Consider the following 15,972-nt stretch of genomic DNA (forward strand, 5'->3'; position numbering starts at 1 on the left):
AGGGACCGGGGGGGGGGCAGATCAAGGCTACTGCAGTGAGGGAGGAGTGGAGCTGGGGCTGAGGCTGGGACAGGGGCTGGGGCAAGCGTTGCCTAGCTGGGGTAGAGTAGATGCTGGATGGAGCTGTAGCTCTTGCTGCTGCGTGCCACTTGTCTGGGAGCTGCTGCTCTGGTACTCATCCAGTGGCTCCTGCTGCTGCTCCCACAGCTCATCCAGGAGGGCAGGGGGGCATGTGCCCCCAGATCTGCATGGGGCAGGGTGGGGTGAACTGGGAACAGCCCTGTGCAACCCTGTCCTCAGCCCAGTTTGCCCTGTGCAGATTCGGAGGTACACACTCTCCCCATGTCCTCCAGACAAACGGCAGGAGCCACTGGGTGAGCGGGAAAGCACCATACGAGCTGCTCAACCAGTGGCTCCCACACGAGTGGCATGCAGCTACAGGAATCGCCCTGTACCCCGTGAATGAGCTGTGGCACCATCCCGTGCCTGCCCCACCCTGACTGGGCAGTACTTTCCCCAGCCCCCCTCCCCTTCCACCACACCAGACTTACTAGCTGCACGCAGCTCTCCAAGCTGCTGGGATGGTATTGGAAATTGGATCGGTATCAGCCCCCAAAATCTCTATTGGTGCACCCCTAGTGCAGGCACCATGGGAGGGGGAGGGAGCAGGTGCCAAGGTTAAGGGGGGCAATGTGCAGGGGTCAGGACAATTAAATCCTCCACTGCCTCATGTGCTACTTGCCCAACCTGCCTACCCTGCCACTGCTTGTCTTGATACACCAGTGGGGGAATGAATTTAAGACAATCCTCCAAAAATTAGATTATATACATGGAAAAATTATAAGAATATTATAAAATCTCCATGTATTCCATCTAATAATTGGGAGGCAGTGTCTTAAATTCAAAGTTGTCTTGTATTTGGGTAAATATGGTATATGACCCTGCCTTTCCATAGATTACGGGATGTTTGCATAGATTTCTTCCACCATTCTTTCCTCCTTTGGGAGGGGATGATCTGCAACTAAGTAATTTTCAGCAGGAAAATCTAAAAATGCCTTATCAGCAGGAAAGCTTTGCTTTAAAGCAGATTGGCAGATTAGTGGTCTACTGACAAGGTTGTTGTATGAGACACTAAATACTATACATTTACAGTAACAGAAAGTGATCTATAGTAAACAGGATATGAAGTTACACATTAAGTCTGGTTCATGCATGTACATCATTTTAAATATCATTTTAAGAATTTACGTATAAATTTTTAATCAAAAGACAGTGAACCATATTTAAAGCTAATTCATATTCTCTGCAACTACAAGGAATAAAGCTGGGCAAAATACCACCCATTAGTTTTAAAAACACAAAAAAGTTATGCTTAAATAACAAGGGGTTTGAACTAAATTCATAGCACCAAGAAAATTCAGATGATAGGCTTAAAAAAACCTCTGGCAATCAACTACTCTAGGCCTATGTACTGACAGGGCATCAGAAAGTTAACTGGACTAATCTTAGGATCATAGGACAGTAAGGTTAGAAGGGACTTCACAAGGTTGTCTAGTCCTGCCTGGGCTAGAAACAGGAACATTCCTGACTAAATCTCCTAGACAAGAGTCTGTCTGACCTGCTCTTGAACATTTCCAAGAATGGAGATTCCACAATTCGTTTAGGTAGCCTGTTCCAGTGCTTGACCACCCCCCGGTCAAAAAGTTGCTTCTAATTTCCAACCTAAATTTCCTCTGCTACAGCTTGATGCCTTCCTCCTAGTCCTGTCTCCTACAGTCACAGGGAAAAGCCCATCTCCATCCTCTCTATAATCAACACAGTACTTCAAGTGAGGCCTCACCAGTGTTGAACGGAGTAGAAGAATCACTTAATTTGCAAGAGAAAAACTCCTGTTGATCCAACCCACTACACTGTTGGCTTTTTTTCTACTAGAGCACACTGTTGGCTTATACTCAGCTTGTAAGCCAGATTTAGCTTACTATAACTCCCAAGGTCCTTCTCTGCTGTATTACAGTTTAGCCAATAATTTCCCAGTCTGTATTTGTCCATGCAATTATTCCATCCCCAGTGCAGGACTTCGCTGAATCTTATCTGATTGATTGAAGACCATTTGCAGGTCATTCTGGTCACTCCACTCAACTTGGTGTCATCCACAGATTTCATAAGCCATCATCCAAATCATTAATAACCACCAGAGACAGATAAACAGAATATGATTCATCAGCAATGCACTATTTAAAAAAACAGCCAATGTATAATGGCTTTAAGTACACCAGGCCCAAACTTCTGCTTCTGGTTCAAATCAATCCTTTAAATATACATCCATGCGATATACTATTTTGTTTAAAGGAGCTTAAAAATAGAAATAAAGAGTAGTGTACCAATAATTAATACACTCTTTTCTGCTCAAATTTTATATGAATTGGTGTTAACTCTTCCAATACTCAAGTTGTGTGTTTTACACCAGACAACTAACTATACGTATATCAATATATACTGAAATATGAAAAGCTGGGAATGTACAGGCCTGATCCAAAGTCTATCAAAGTAATTGAGGATCTTTCCATTTACTTAAGTGGGCTTCAGATCAAAAGTAATACTAATACTATGCTATACAGTTAGCGAAGACTTTTTGGTTATTACCTTGCAAAATGTTGTTGTAAAGCTATTGCATGGGTATGCAGGCCAGAAACTTTAAGAACTCCTATACTTGAAAAACAGCTATGTTCATACTTATCGTACTCAGTTAAAATGTATATGAGAGATCATTTTAATGCTACATTTCAGTCCAAGGATAATTTTCTTATGTGAATTTGTGTACCCATAAACAATAGGAAGTCATAATAGAAATCTTGAAGTGGCCTCAAATTAAGACCCTAATTGAAAACCTGTTGTAGACAACACTCAAAACCATGTACTTATATAAATTATTGTGACTAATCAGAAGAACACCTACTGGGAGAAAAGTTTCTTTGATGGGAAAATGCACTGTGAGTTTCATGTAGGAAAAGTACATGCTCATGAGTATAATTATAAATCTTACAACAATACCAAGAGTTTTCTAATAAAGCTTTACAAATTCTGTAATAATCATGAAAGCATTCTTAGGTATGTTTAAGCCAATTCCATATACTCCAAATTGAATGTGGATTATGTCTTTTCTCAAGTTTCTTCCACAAGGCAAATATCTTTAGTACTGGATCTATATATTATGTTTAATATACTTATTTGTATTGTACACAGCAGCTTGTGAGGAGTTATTAAGTGTGATAATTATTTGTGAAAATATCCCAGGCAGTAGAAGGAACTGCTCGTGTGTGTACAGTCAACAGGATTTGGCTCAAGGTATCATACCCACCCCTGCAACAAAGGGTATTTATAGTACTAAAGAAAAAAACTAAATACCTGAAATTACTCTAACATTAAGTAATTCTATTCAAAATTTTAAAAATGAATCAATCTCACTTTATTTACAGATCACACAATTATTTAAAGAACATATTAACTCAATTTTCACTCCTGGCCAGTTTGTATTTAATAGTAAAAGAAACCTACAAATTTATTTATGTTCATCATATTAGGAACTACTGAGGAATATTTTATTTCAAAGAATACTGGAGACAGGATAATTCTGACAACACCTCAATAAAAAAAATAGTTGGAATATGTTCTAACAAATAGGTGAAACACGGATATTTCTAAAATAGAAGATTCTAAGCTCAAAGGAAAACTCTATACAAAAGTTAAAAAAAAGAAAACTTCATAAAAATACAAATTTTATGATAACAAACTGTCACACTAATAGTTACTAGGAAAAAAATCTAAAAACAGTTATTTCACTAAGCCATCTATAGATCACTATTAATGGGGGAGAGGAAGGAGAATAAAAATCTATATATATATTGTTAATAAATTTCTTGTTTTTCTATTCTTTATTGATTCTAATATACTGATAGTAGAAATAAAATTCCTGATAAGTTACTACATACAGAAATGCATGCAAATATTAACTACAGTTATGTTCTCCATACTAATCAACCTAAATATTCCACAATTAATTTAAAGCATCTGTGTATTAATAGTTAAACAAATACTGAATATACAGCAATTATTAGGACACTGTATGTTATAAATAGCCTTATTTCTATTTGGAAAAAACTAGAAACTCCTGTTATTGCAATAATCCAATCCTAAACATATTTAAAATCAAAAGCAAATTTTTATTTTTATTACGACTGCAACAAAAAATATTACAACTCCATGGCTTAAATAGCACAAATATTATAGCCAATAGCAGATATGTCAGATTTAGGATGGATTAACTCTTCTTCCAATATCCCTGATGGACAGAATTTGATTTTGAGGTCCAAGAAACTCTGTGAAGCTAATCTTGCAAAGTTTCCTGGAAGTCTTCCTTTTTGGTGAAAAGAACTTGACACAGATCAGAAAGCAGCCTCCCCTGGACTGTACTGATGTCCACCATCCAGAGGGCAGGGAACCTTCATTTCATAGAAAATGGAGCTTTTGAGTGGTAGAGAAGAAAAGGAAGGGCAGATGGTGTGGCCCTGGGACCAGAGAGAGGTGCTTGCCAGTATAGTATGGATGTACTGGCAATCCCTCTAGAAGAGACGCAGCATATTTTGGCAAAAGTTCTTTCACCAAAAATAACTAATAGCAGTTCCCCAAAAGAAAAAAGGCATACAGCACAAGTCATTTTTTGCCAGCTTAGCTGAATCTACACTAGATATACCAGATATTTTTGCTGGTCTATGAGCATGCACACACACACACATACTCTCTCTCTCTTTCTTTCGCTCTCTCTCCTGGCCTCTGACAGTAGCCTGTAAGCACCACTTTAGGACAACAACAGTGGGTGATGGCTGATGACTTTTCAGATGAGATGCTCACATTGTTCCTCATGTGCTGGAGAATGATCTACAAGTTCACGTTCTCCTCCGCTTTTGGAAGGGGTATGTGGTTACAAGCAGTCATCTATTACAGGTGCCCTCCTATACAATGTGTGCATACTTGGAAACATTTATTAGGTGCACTTGTTGAGCAAGACAGACACTGTGCCAACACCAGCTGGCTTCAGTGGCTGTCTTTTCCCTGACTTCAATATTGCCTGCATGTTGTTCTATAGGTTAAAAATGTGTTCCGATGTAGGTTTTAAATGTAGATTCTGTTCAAAAGGCATCTATAACAGATGAGAGCTCCATAACTTAAAATTCCAGAAGATAAGTTGGTTCAGCTAATTACCTTAAACTTACAAGTCCTTGTAAAAATCTGTTGCATATTTACCACACCATAGTTAGGACTTGAAAGGTACATTTTATAACCGTTGCCCAAGAACTCTGATAGTACAGAATTTTTGTTCTGGGTCTTCTCCACCAAAAATTGAACATTCTCTGCAATTTGAGCTGTTTCCAAAACACCCAACCCTTGTGCTCCTGACTCCGGTACATGTGAGCTGTCTCAGAATGCTGAATACAGCCTACTAGCCTGTCATGGCATTCTCCCGTGTTACCAGTTCATGAGTGTGCTAGGCTCAGACTGCCCATGCAGGTGACAGCCCAGAGTACCAGTGACTTAACTCAGAACCTTGAGCAGGTCCGAACACATCAGGCTGATTTTTACTGCAGGTCTGATCTCCTGTCACTTCCTCTCTGACACCCTTGCTCCACACTTGCTCACTGGCAGGCTCTCCCCCTCCCCCACCTCCCTTTGGCTTCTCAGCTTTCCTTCTTGAAATCCCTGCAATCCATTTTCTTTCACATTGGAACTGGACTTGTGTGGATCCTAGCACAAACTAAGGGATGCATGTTAGGAGGGGTAAGCTGCACAATGGAAAGTACTATACTTAAAAAGGACGCAGCAAAGCACAGGCTGATATTCATCCCACTTATTCAATATTTCCAGTGCGTACATTTTTCAAACCCTATTTTAAATCAGATATACTGTTGCATCCCGTATTTCCTATGCCAACAACATTTCAGTTTCCTTAGTTAACATCAATAGGATACAGGATTAGGTACTTAATTTAAGGAGAAATTTAATGATTAAAAAAACAGATTAATAGTCTGTTATTGTATCTGCCTTAAATTCCCCAGTGAAATGTTTGTCTTTACACTCACATCCTTTATTATTTCAGCATTTCTGCTCTTGCAATTAAACCCATTTTAAGGACCAACTAAAATAGGGACAAATGTGAAATTAATAATATACAGAGTGCTGTGAAATGCATAAAGTAAACTAAATGAAGGTGATGGAGGGGAACCCTGTCATTTCTTCCAGTTACATTAGTCTCAAGTGTAACCTACAATAATACTAGAAAAAATTACACTTTAAAAATAGTTTTTTTTTTAAATAGTGCTCAATAGTAACCAGAACATCAATAAATACTTTGTTCTAAATACTGATTCAAAACATTTTATTTTATGCATATATATACACATGTATATCTACACACATACATATATACACACAGAATTAAGAAAATGCAAATTTTGGATTGCAAGACCAGGCAAAATAATGTATCTAAGCTTGTCCTTAAAATTCAGAGACAGAATTATCTTATGCAGCTGTCATGTATATAAACACCTATTAATTGTACCTGTATTAACTGTACCTATTTACACTTAAAACCAATATGCCTTTTTGCAGCCACATGGGCTATCAGGCAAACCATAGAATTTAAACATTTTTTCAGCATAAACTAAAGTAATTTGTATCTACCCAGCAGCTTCCAGAAATTATGTTCAAGCACATATGCATGGAAACTTACTACAAAAGAAAATCTTTTTGCTCTGATCTTAGGACTAAACCACCACATAAAACCCTTATTTTATAAAACTATGAACTTTTGTAAACAGCTTCACTTAAACATATGCAGTGTCACAAGAAGGTTATGTCATTGCACTTTCATTATACCCAATTTTGTCCTTTGAGAAAGATATGCAGCTCCTACTAAAGGTTAATAGGGACTGGTCATGCAAAAATCTGTGGAAGAACTCATAGCAAGGGAGAGATATTCTATTGTGACTTCCACATCAGTTGATATAAACTGTGGATTGGTAGTTCTCAATCTTTTGAGATTCAAGGCACCCCTTAAAAATGCCAGCTCTTAGTTTTCACTTGTTTTTTCACCTCAGAAAAATAGAGCAATCTTCCTGTTGTAAAGAACTCAGAAAGACAAGAGTATTTTTAATACTGTGGATTCCTATTGGCAATCTCTGGGTATATATTGTGAATTGTGTTTGCACACCCAGCTGTGCTAACATTGCTTGGCACTCCTTGGCACCCTTGAAAGAATCGCAAACCATCCCAGGGTGCTGTGGCACCCTGGTTGAGAATCACTGGTGTAGATGTTAATATTAACCAAATCCACTTACCTACAACTTAACTGAAGTCAACAAAGTTCCACCAGCCTGAATTTGGCTCACTATGTTTCTTGTACAAAAAAAATAAATAGATTCATGAAATTTAGTTGAGATCAAATTTAAAAGAAGAGGAGTAGTTAGCCTTTTACATTTTCCAGACAAGAATGAAAAACATGGTCATTAAACTTTAAGATGTTAGCTATATAGGCAGAAAGATGCAAGCAAAAATGGAAAAGGACTTAAATGTAAATGTTTATAAACATACCCTATTTGCATTACACACACACAAATCACTCAGACTTGTTTCCACCCAGGTACCACATTTCAGAAAGATAGTAACAAACTGAAGGTATTTCACACAAGATCAATCACAGTGATTAGAATACTGAAATGAAAGACTTAGAAGGAAAGGTTAAAAGCTCACTACTTCAAGTACTCTATGCGCAGAATCTCCACTGACTTAAATAGATGTGCGCACAAAAGTACTGGACTGTAAATTAAAATTTTAAATATAAACAGCTCAGCGGAGCAGTGACTGAACACAGAGGACAGCTGTAGTCCACAAATAATTGAGGGGTGTTAAGATCAGAAGATAAATTATTATTACAAGTAAATAAAACTTGGTATAATGAATACAATTAGTTAAAAGAACTAGGACTAAGTAGAAGAAAAGTCTTTTCAGTGACTTTTCCTAGGCTTGAAATAAATAAAGCAAACAGGTTAGACTTCTTAATCATTTAGAAAGTTGATATTTTGAGCAGACCAGACCCTACAAATGGTTTTGTAGAGAGCAAGCTTGCACTGGTAGGGCCTAAATGACATGTATTTTTTCACATCCTTAATATGTACAATTCAACAATACATACTAGCAACAAGGTTGCAGGGTAGCTGTTTGCCCACCATGCCACTGTATGTGTGCATGCTACATTAGAAGACATGCTAGTTATGAAATAGGATATGCTACTTTTCATGACAGATTCATAACATGATTTCAAACCTTTTCTCACATGAGCAATCCTTCTGACTTCATGGGGCTACTCACATGATTAATAAATAACTGAATGAGTAGAACTTTAGAAAATGAAGCTCACTGATACTAGACACTATTGTAATAGTATTAAATGTATTCTCACATAATATTTCTGTTTTAAGCTTTGTGACTGCCTTAGTCACTTTCCTATAACTTAGCCAGGTATCATAATGTATTCTGTATTAAACTATAATAAGATAGTGCTTTCTTCTGATTATATTAAACCTTTTTGAGCAGAAAATGTTACTGTTCACCAAATGAAGGGAGAAAGTAGGAAAACACTATGCTCGCAAGATTTCACAAGGGGGAAAGAAAAAGTAAATGAAAGATAGAAAACTAATTTATTTATTGTCTTAAGGGTGATGCTGTGTGAATCACTGATAAATTAGTGCATTAAGATATTTATCTGAGAAATATCCAAAATAATTGAAGTTCAGAGTTTAACACTGTGAGGCACAAGCTTTTGTGCACTGCATATCAGCAGACATCTTAAAATCTATAAAAAAAGTGATGGCATGTATATTAATACAGCATCTGCAAACATTTACATTTCAAATGCTTCCCCCCTTGCAGACACCAGCCAACTCATTTTAGCTTATTGAATGTCCACATCTTGTAAGTGACACAAAAGACAAATTGACTTCCAAATTTCCCACAAATGTATTAGATTATCTTTTGCTCTTCTATGAATATTTTCCATTATGTAAACAAATAAACATGGTTTATTTTACTAGCTAATTCCTCCCCATAGTGATAGTTTAACACTTTCTGCAGTTACTCAAGTATAAGTATACCCCTGTTTTCAAGTAGATTTATTTTATTAATAAAATTGCTGTCCTTTGGACGTTTGGTTTTCCATGTGAGAAACGAAAAGAGAACAAAGTGTAAGAAAAGTATGATTAGAAGTTGTTTCTTCCCTTCATTTATAAGGTAAAGTTATGGGATGGTAAAGAGCAATTTCATGACTTATGGTTCAAAGACAGGGGTAGAGGGCAAAGAGACTGATTGCAATCAGATTTGATAAGGATTTCAATAATTCAAACTCAGAAAAAAATAGCAGCAAGGAAGGAGCAGCTTCACTTTCAGCACAAAGCAGGAAATGTAAGAAATTAAAACCATGTAGTCTTTCTTTTATATTAACAATAACACCTCTATTTGATTTCACAGTTTATAGCTCATTCCACATGTAAACAGATAATACTGATGACTAGGCTCTGGAGGCAGGGGTGGAAATAGCACAACAAGGTCAAAAATCTACTCAAACACTACCACAAGGGGCAAGGCAAGGTGCCAGCAAGGCATTGTTCCCTAGGTTTCAGTTACCTCTTATCAGCTTCATCGTAAGTATATTCCTTGAATGTGAATCGTGAAATTAGCCCAAATGTACAACTAGATGTGAACAAAACTAGGCCATCCAGACAGAAACAGAAGAACAATAAAGCCTTGTACAATCATAAAAAAAACCTCCCCTCGTTTCTCTGAAAATGTCATATAAAATGGACATGAAAACGCCTTTATTTTTCCTGACATGGCCAGAGCTGAACCCCAAAAGGGTCTCTGTTACTTTGTAAATCTTCCTCTTTAGTTCTTTGAACAACAGCTCAACACTTTTGAGTAGATTAGTGAAATTCAAGACACTTGCAGTTTTGGATTAATACAAGCATGGGGAAGGTCCACACACTCTTTTCTCACAAACCCTGGGGAAAGTCCTCTGACCCTCCTGATGAACATGCATTGTGCACCTGAAACACCTTCCAAGAAAGGCAGGAGAGTTTCCAGGCTCAAAAATAAGCATGTAAATAACAGTCAGGTGTTTAAAGATATAAACAATGACCACATGCTTTTTGAATAGTGGCCTTAAAGAGATAGCACCTTTTGTGCTCGCTGTCTCCTGCCCACATTTTCCAGAAGAGAAAAATTAAAAACAAAACAAGAAAACCCCGATACCCAGTGTTGAGTCAGATCTTAATTACCCCATGCTTGTTTTCACATGTACAAGATAAAACTCTTAATCATATGTTATTTGCACCAAAATAATCTGAGACAAACAAGACCAAAAAATAAAATAAAATATCTCAAATGAATTGTAAAGGAAGAAGGCTGCTACAATGATTTCGAATCTGATGTCCTAAGGGATTTATGTATCCTATCGAATCGGGATTTATGTATCTTATTCTATGTCTGTTTTCTTCCTTGGCTTTTGCAGGAAAAGGACCTAGGAAGCTCCCGAGCAGAGGATAAAGCTATGTCCCACTATTAAAATGGGACATGTGATTAGAAAGAGAAGGAGAAGCAGCAGCCAGAGCAAAGAGGGCTCCAGCCGAGGAGTAAACTGCTAAGAGCCACAATGTGCTTCAGCAAAACCCACCAGCCAGAGGAGGCAGGTCGCCCCCCCCCCGCCACAGATGCTCAGCTCCTCTGAAGTTTTGAACGGGGACGTGCAATGGGCAGCTCGGATCGGGCAAGCTGTAATGCCTGCATCTACTTATTGGTAACAATGACCTCTGTAGCACAATCTTTCTAGCAGGAGAGCTCGTCTCCCTCCTCCCCGGGAAGCCAGAGGGCCGCGAACAACGGAGCCCGAGGTGCGGGGGACCCGGGTAGAAGATGGGAGACAACAGTGAGCCTTACTTGGTGTACAAAGACGTCCACCGGGGACTCCAAGGGGCTGCCCTCCCGGCTGATCATGGAGATGAACCCGAATCCCATGCGCACGTTGAACCATTTGCAATGGCCTGTTCCACGCCAAACCTGGGAGTCCTCCTCCTCTTCTTGCTCCGGCAGCTTTCCGGGCTCGTCTCCACCTTTACTCGCCCCTGCTGAGGAGGAAAACAAAGAAAAAGGGGGAAAAAATCAGAACAGGAGATGCCCGGCAAAGAGCGCCCGTCCCGGTGCGGGTGCTACGCACTCGGCGACCACCGCCTTTCCACCGGGGCAGCAAACCCCCAAACCCTGCGGGGCAACAGGCGGAAAGGCAGCCTTCTGATCTTGCTCTCTCCCTCTTCCCTCTCTCTGCCGCACGGAGAAATCCAAGTTTCTCAACAGACTTTTTTTTTTTTTAATTTCACTCCATCTTCCAGCCACCCACGATACTTTACTTGAATATTGCTGGTTTAAAACCGATCCCATTTCCCAAGAGGACTCGCAGCCAAATTGCTCTCTCCTTGCAAGGCGAGGGGCCGGGGGGGAGGGGGGAAGAGAAGAGAAGGAGCACAAAAAAAAAAAAATTGGGTCGAGATTGCACAACTTGTTATTGCACATGCAGCGGGGGCTCCGCTGCTGTTTGCCAGCGTGCATCCATCCCTGCCCGGAATAAAGTTTCGATTAAAGTTGGGGGGACAGGTGTACAGACGGTCCCTCATCCCGCCGCTGAAACTTGCGCTTAATCAAACAGGAACAATTCAAACAATAGCCCCCTGAACGCTTTTCAAGTCGTGAATCGGGGTGGGCGGTGCGGAACAGTTTTGGAGAGCCGTAACAATAGGGTTGCAGAAAGCCCCCTTGAGCGAGCTGATCAAAAAGGGTAATGCATAGTTGGGTTAAGAAAAAAAAGGGGGGGGGCAGGAGGGAGCGAGCAAGCGAGAGAGAAAATCATAGTAAAACAATAGAAAAAGAAAATTAACCTTCGGCCATGTTGCTCCACGGGCCCTCGGCTCCAAACTCGTGAGATGCAAACTTTCCCTTTGGATCGAAGTGGTCTTCTGCATCAATCTAACATCCTGATGTTGAACGATCACAAATTTAGCTCGCATGGTCTAATGTGCTTTCCCTCTTTTGATTTTTCCCCTTCTCGCTCCCTCTGTTCCTGGCCCCCTGCGCACACGTGACTTGGTCAATTACATGCTCGCTCGCTACTAATTTCACATCGGCTCCTTAAGGGGTTGGCAGGAGGCAGGAGTAGCCAATCGCCATTTCAACCAGGCTGACACACCGCAATAATTTATGAATGAACAAGAAATGGCAAACGCGGTGGCTATCAGCTCATTTGCACACTTCTTTTACGGGAAATCAAGATGACGTGGGTTGAGGGGTTTCGCGGCGCGGGGGAATGGACGGATCTGCAGAGAGATCCGTGCACTTCCTATCACCCAAGTGCTATGTAACTCCTTGTACACCTCTCGAGAGTTGTACACGTGTCCGCACAACCAGGCGGCTGAGGTTATTACCATACATGTACAGGGGGGAGGATCCACGAAAGTACGATCAGGATCAAGCATGCTCATGTGCACGCAGTGTCAGGCATGCAGCATGTATGTACACATGCCCACCTAACTGCATGTTACCTTGTACACACAATATTCACCACGCCAGTGCCGCTCCTTCCTTAACAAAAGCCTCTGAGCACATTTCAATAGCTAAGCACATTTCCATTATAACCGGCCTTTTGTTTTTCGTCTATTCTGTTGATTTTTTCATACCGCTGGCCAAAATTTGACTTGTTCTCAGTGTTTCAGAGGGTAGTCACCTTTTTATGTTAACTTCCACCAGAATAACTTTCCCAGGGAAACTTTAGATTCAGTGTCTCTACACACTCGATCTAAGCACGCACGTAGATGATCGCTGGGGTTCCTTCCTTTGTTTCACATGACTTAATTCCATATTCAAATTAAAAGCATGCCGGAAACGCGATCTCACCTTAATATGGTTCACAATGTATTGAGGGTTTAGCATTTCAAAACATTTCTATGGGGGATGGGGTGAGGGATTGTACTTCACAGGTTTCTCCGCCATCTCTTTCCGGGGGAGGGGATGTGATTAATGACTTCCTAAATAAGAGCCCAGTTTCCAATTCTAACATTAGAGTGAACCTCAATCAGCAGCGATTGTTACGCAGGAGCATGGTGGAGGAGGAAGGACTAAAAGAGAAAAGGAGGAGAAGGAAGGGAGGAGGAAGACGAGAAGAGAGGGAACTGGAAAAAGAAGACAAAGGGAAGAGGAATAGTGCTGGCCTGGGGGATGCAATTTTAAATCTAGGGGGTGTGGGAGTCCAACACACAACCGTCCCCGGATACACACACACACACACACACACACACACACACACGACCGCACGCGCGCGCGCGTGTGTGTGTGTGTAGGACTCCCACACCTACTCCCACGCCCTTACGTGTGTGTATGTATGCATGTGTGTGTGTATATGATGGGCTGGATAGCCTATACATCCCTTCATGAATTTCCTAGGGACTCAGGCACATTAGCATACACACGTACACATCAGTTCCACTGCTCCACTACCCAATTAATACGTTTTAATAGGCTGGGGGAGGGGAGGAATAGCTTAAAAGTGCCTATTTTCTTCTTTTTCCTTTGGCATGAAGGACGTGGACAAAATACCTTGTTTTGGGTGGGTATGAACATGGGTCGTTTTCTCCACGCCGCCCCCCCCCCTCCACCAGACAACCAATTGACAGAAACTCTTCTTACGGGAAATATCCTCTGCCTATTCAAAATTTAGCTTAGATTAGATCAGTTTAGCCTTAGTTAAAATCTTCCGGCACTGCTATGAATTCTTTTCTTATTGAAGTCGCTTTACCCCTCCCCTCCGAGCCCATCCACGCCGAAAATACATGCATGGAAAAAAAACAAACCAAAAAAACAACTGACTGTGTGATCCACGCAGATCTTGGTGAAATGGGTTTTTATGGCATTGCAAGGCACTTGCTGTTGTTTTGAAATTGGCGTCAATCAGTCTGCCCGATTAGGAAAGCCCCCTTTGCTCTGATGGGCCTGTTTACGCCTTTTGTTGCTCCCCCCCCCCCGCCCGGAAAGTGCACGAATCGCTTTCAATAGCGTTTCATTTGTTTGAAATACCAAGGTGTTCTGAACATTTGGTAGAAAGGAGCGGGGGGTGGGCAAAAGTGTAAAAATACAAGCAATCTGGCAAGTGGAGCAGAAGCTCTAAATCCTGAAATTCCTTTGCAGTCTTCAACCGTAAATTTCCTATAGGTTATTTCAACAGTGGAGGTCGACTTCCTACATTGACCTGCCTTACACATTCGTGCAATAGACCACTACTTTTTTCCCCCTTTCCCCTCTGTTATCACTGCGATTTTTTGTACTAGGCGAAATCAGTAGCCACATCACTTTATGTACCTGGAAGATTATAAAGGAGATTTTTCATATATGAAGAATATATATTTAATCCAACTATAAACATAATAATAATAATAGTAGTACTGGTGGTAGTAGTAATAGAAATGATCACATTTGAAGAATATATATTTAATTCTACTATAAACGTAGTAATAGTAGTAGTAGTAATGATTATATATGAGGAATATATATTGAATCCCACCATAAACATAATAGTAGTAGTAATAGTTGTAATGATGATGATAACCACAGCAATAATGGTATTACTAATTACAATCGTCATCTTCAGGGCGGCTGAAGAGGAGAATATTAGGTTTTTGAAAACCAAATTAATTTGGCGTAACAAAATATGGTTATACAAATATCCCGTGTCTCACATGTGATACCTTTATGAAAATTTAAGACATCTATACAGAGAACTATTTTAATTTATTTATTTTTAACCAATATCTGACTCCGGGGCTTTATTTTCGTCAGACTGGATTCCTGTACCGAAATGCAGCTGAAAAATACCTTGCAGATCTTGCTCGCAAACAAGCAATTTTTTTCTTGGATACAGTGTCCTTTGTTTCCAGCAAGTTTGACTTTTTTTTTTTTTTTGGAAATTCAATATTGAATTGAGGTTTTTATGAGAACAGAGGGAGGAGAGTGTAAGTAGCAAAAGAAAAGGAGGGGGGAAAAAGCTGAATGCAGATACCAGAGAGCTGTAAGCGATTTCCTACACTACAAAATAAATGCGGGTTGTATTAAGGTACGTGCGCGGGGGGAGGGGAGCTTGCAAGCGGGCCTTGCTGAAATTTGCAGGCCTCCAGTATTAGTGGAATTAAGGTTGGGGTCACTGGACTGGTCACTGGTGTCAGATGTTATCGACTCATTCATTTCCTGCAAGGGACATCAGCCTTTCAAGTCCTGGGGAAGACAGAGCTGTTGCCAGCTGGAACTTCAACCTCCCCCCCACCCCCCAAAAAACACAAAAAACCCCAAAACCCGACCTTCCAAAATTCATTCAAAAAGAATCAGTCACAGATACGGGGAGGGGAAAAAATTAAAAAAAAAAAAAACGGGGGGGGGAGGAATAGAAGAACCAGGGCGGAGAAATGTGAGTATCACGATTATATTTTATGTGTGAAAAGAGATGCTGTTGCTCTTAGATGTATGTCCCCCTCCAACACACAGCCTAAAGTAGGGTGTGTGTGTGTGGGGGGGCGTTAATTATAGGACAGGAGCAGTCTTGGTGAAGCCGATGGTACAAACAGCGCCTCGCTCTCTGTTTTTCCAGTCCTCACCTTCCCCACCCCGCAAGCTTCCCGCGTTATAATTCTTCCCCTCAGCCTATTTTCCCGATTTTCCTTTTAAAAAAAACACCTCCCCGCAGCTCGCGCTGCGGCGATGCGGTACGTGAGGAGGCAGCCGCAGTCTGTGCGCTCTGCGGCGGGGCGGGAGCAGCAGGAGCGCGGGTGGCCCGGCCCG

General features: G+C 40.6%; 1 protein-coding gene across 1 annotated transcript in view; it reads right to left on the reverse strand.

Moving 5' to 3' along the window:
• Positions 1–12,871, reverse strand: part of LIN28B (lin-28 homolog B) — a 65,625-nt gene extending 52,754 nt beyond the window's left edge. Inside the window, exons 1-2 of the mRNA XM_019520159.1 lie at positions 12,033–12,871; positions 11,041–11,228 (exon numbers count right to left, since the gene is read on the reverse strand). Coding sequence (XP_019375704.1) covers positions 11,041–11,228; positions 12,033–12,042 — 198 coding nt within the window. The 5' untranslated portion in view covers positions 12,043–12,871. The remainder of the gene's footprint in view (positions 1–11,040; positions 11,229–12,032) is intronic.
• Positions 12,872–15,972: the final 3,101 nt, after the last annotated feature.

Source organism: Gavialis gangeticus, unplaced genomic scaffold, assembly GCF_001723915.1.
Source record: "Gavialis gangeticus isolate Ggan-Ray unplaced genomic scaffold, GavGan_comp1, whole genome shotgun sequence".
Lineage (NCBI taxonomy): Eukaryota > Metazoa > Chordata > Crocodylia > Gavialidae > Gavialis > Gavialis gangeticus.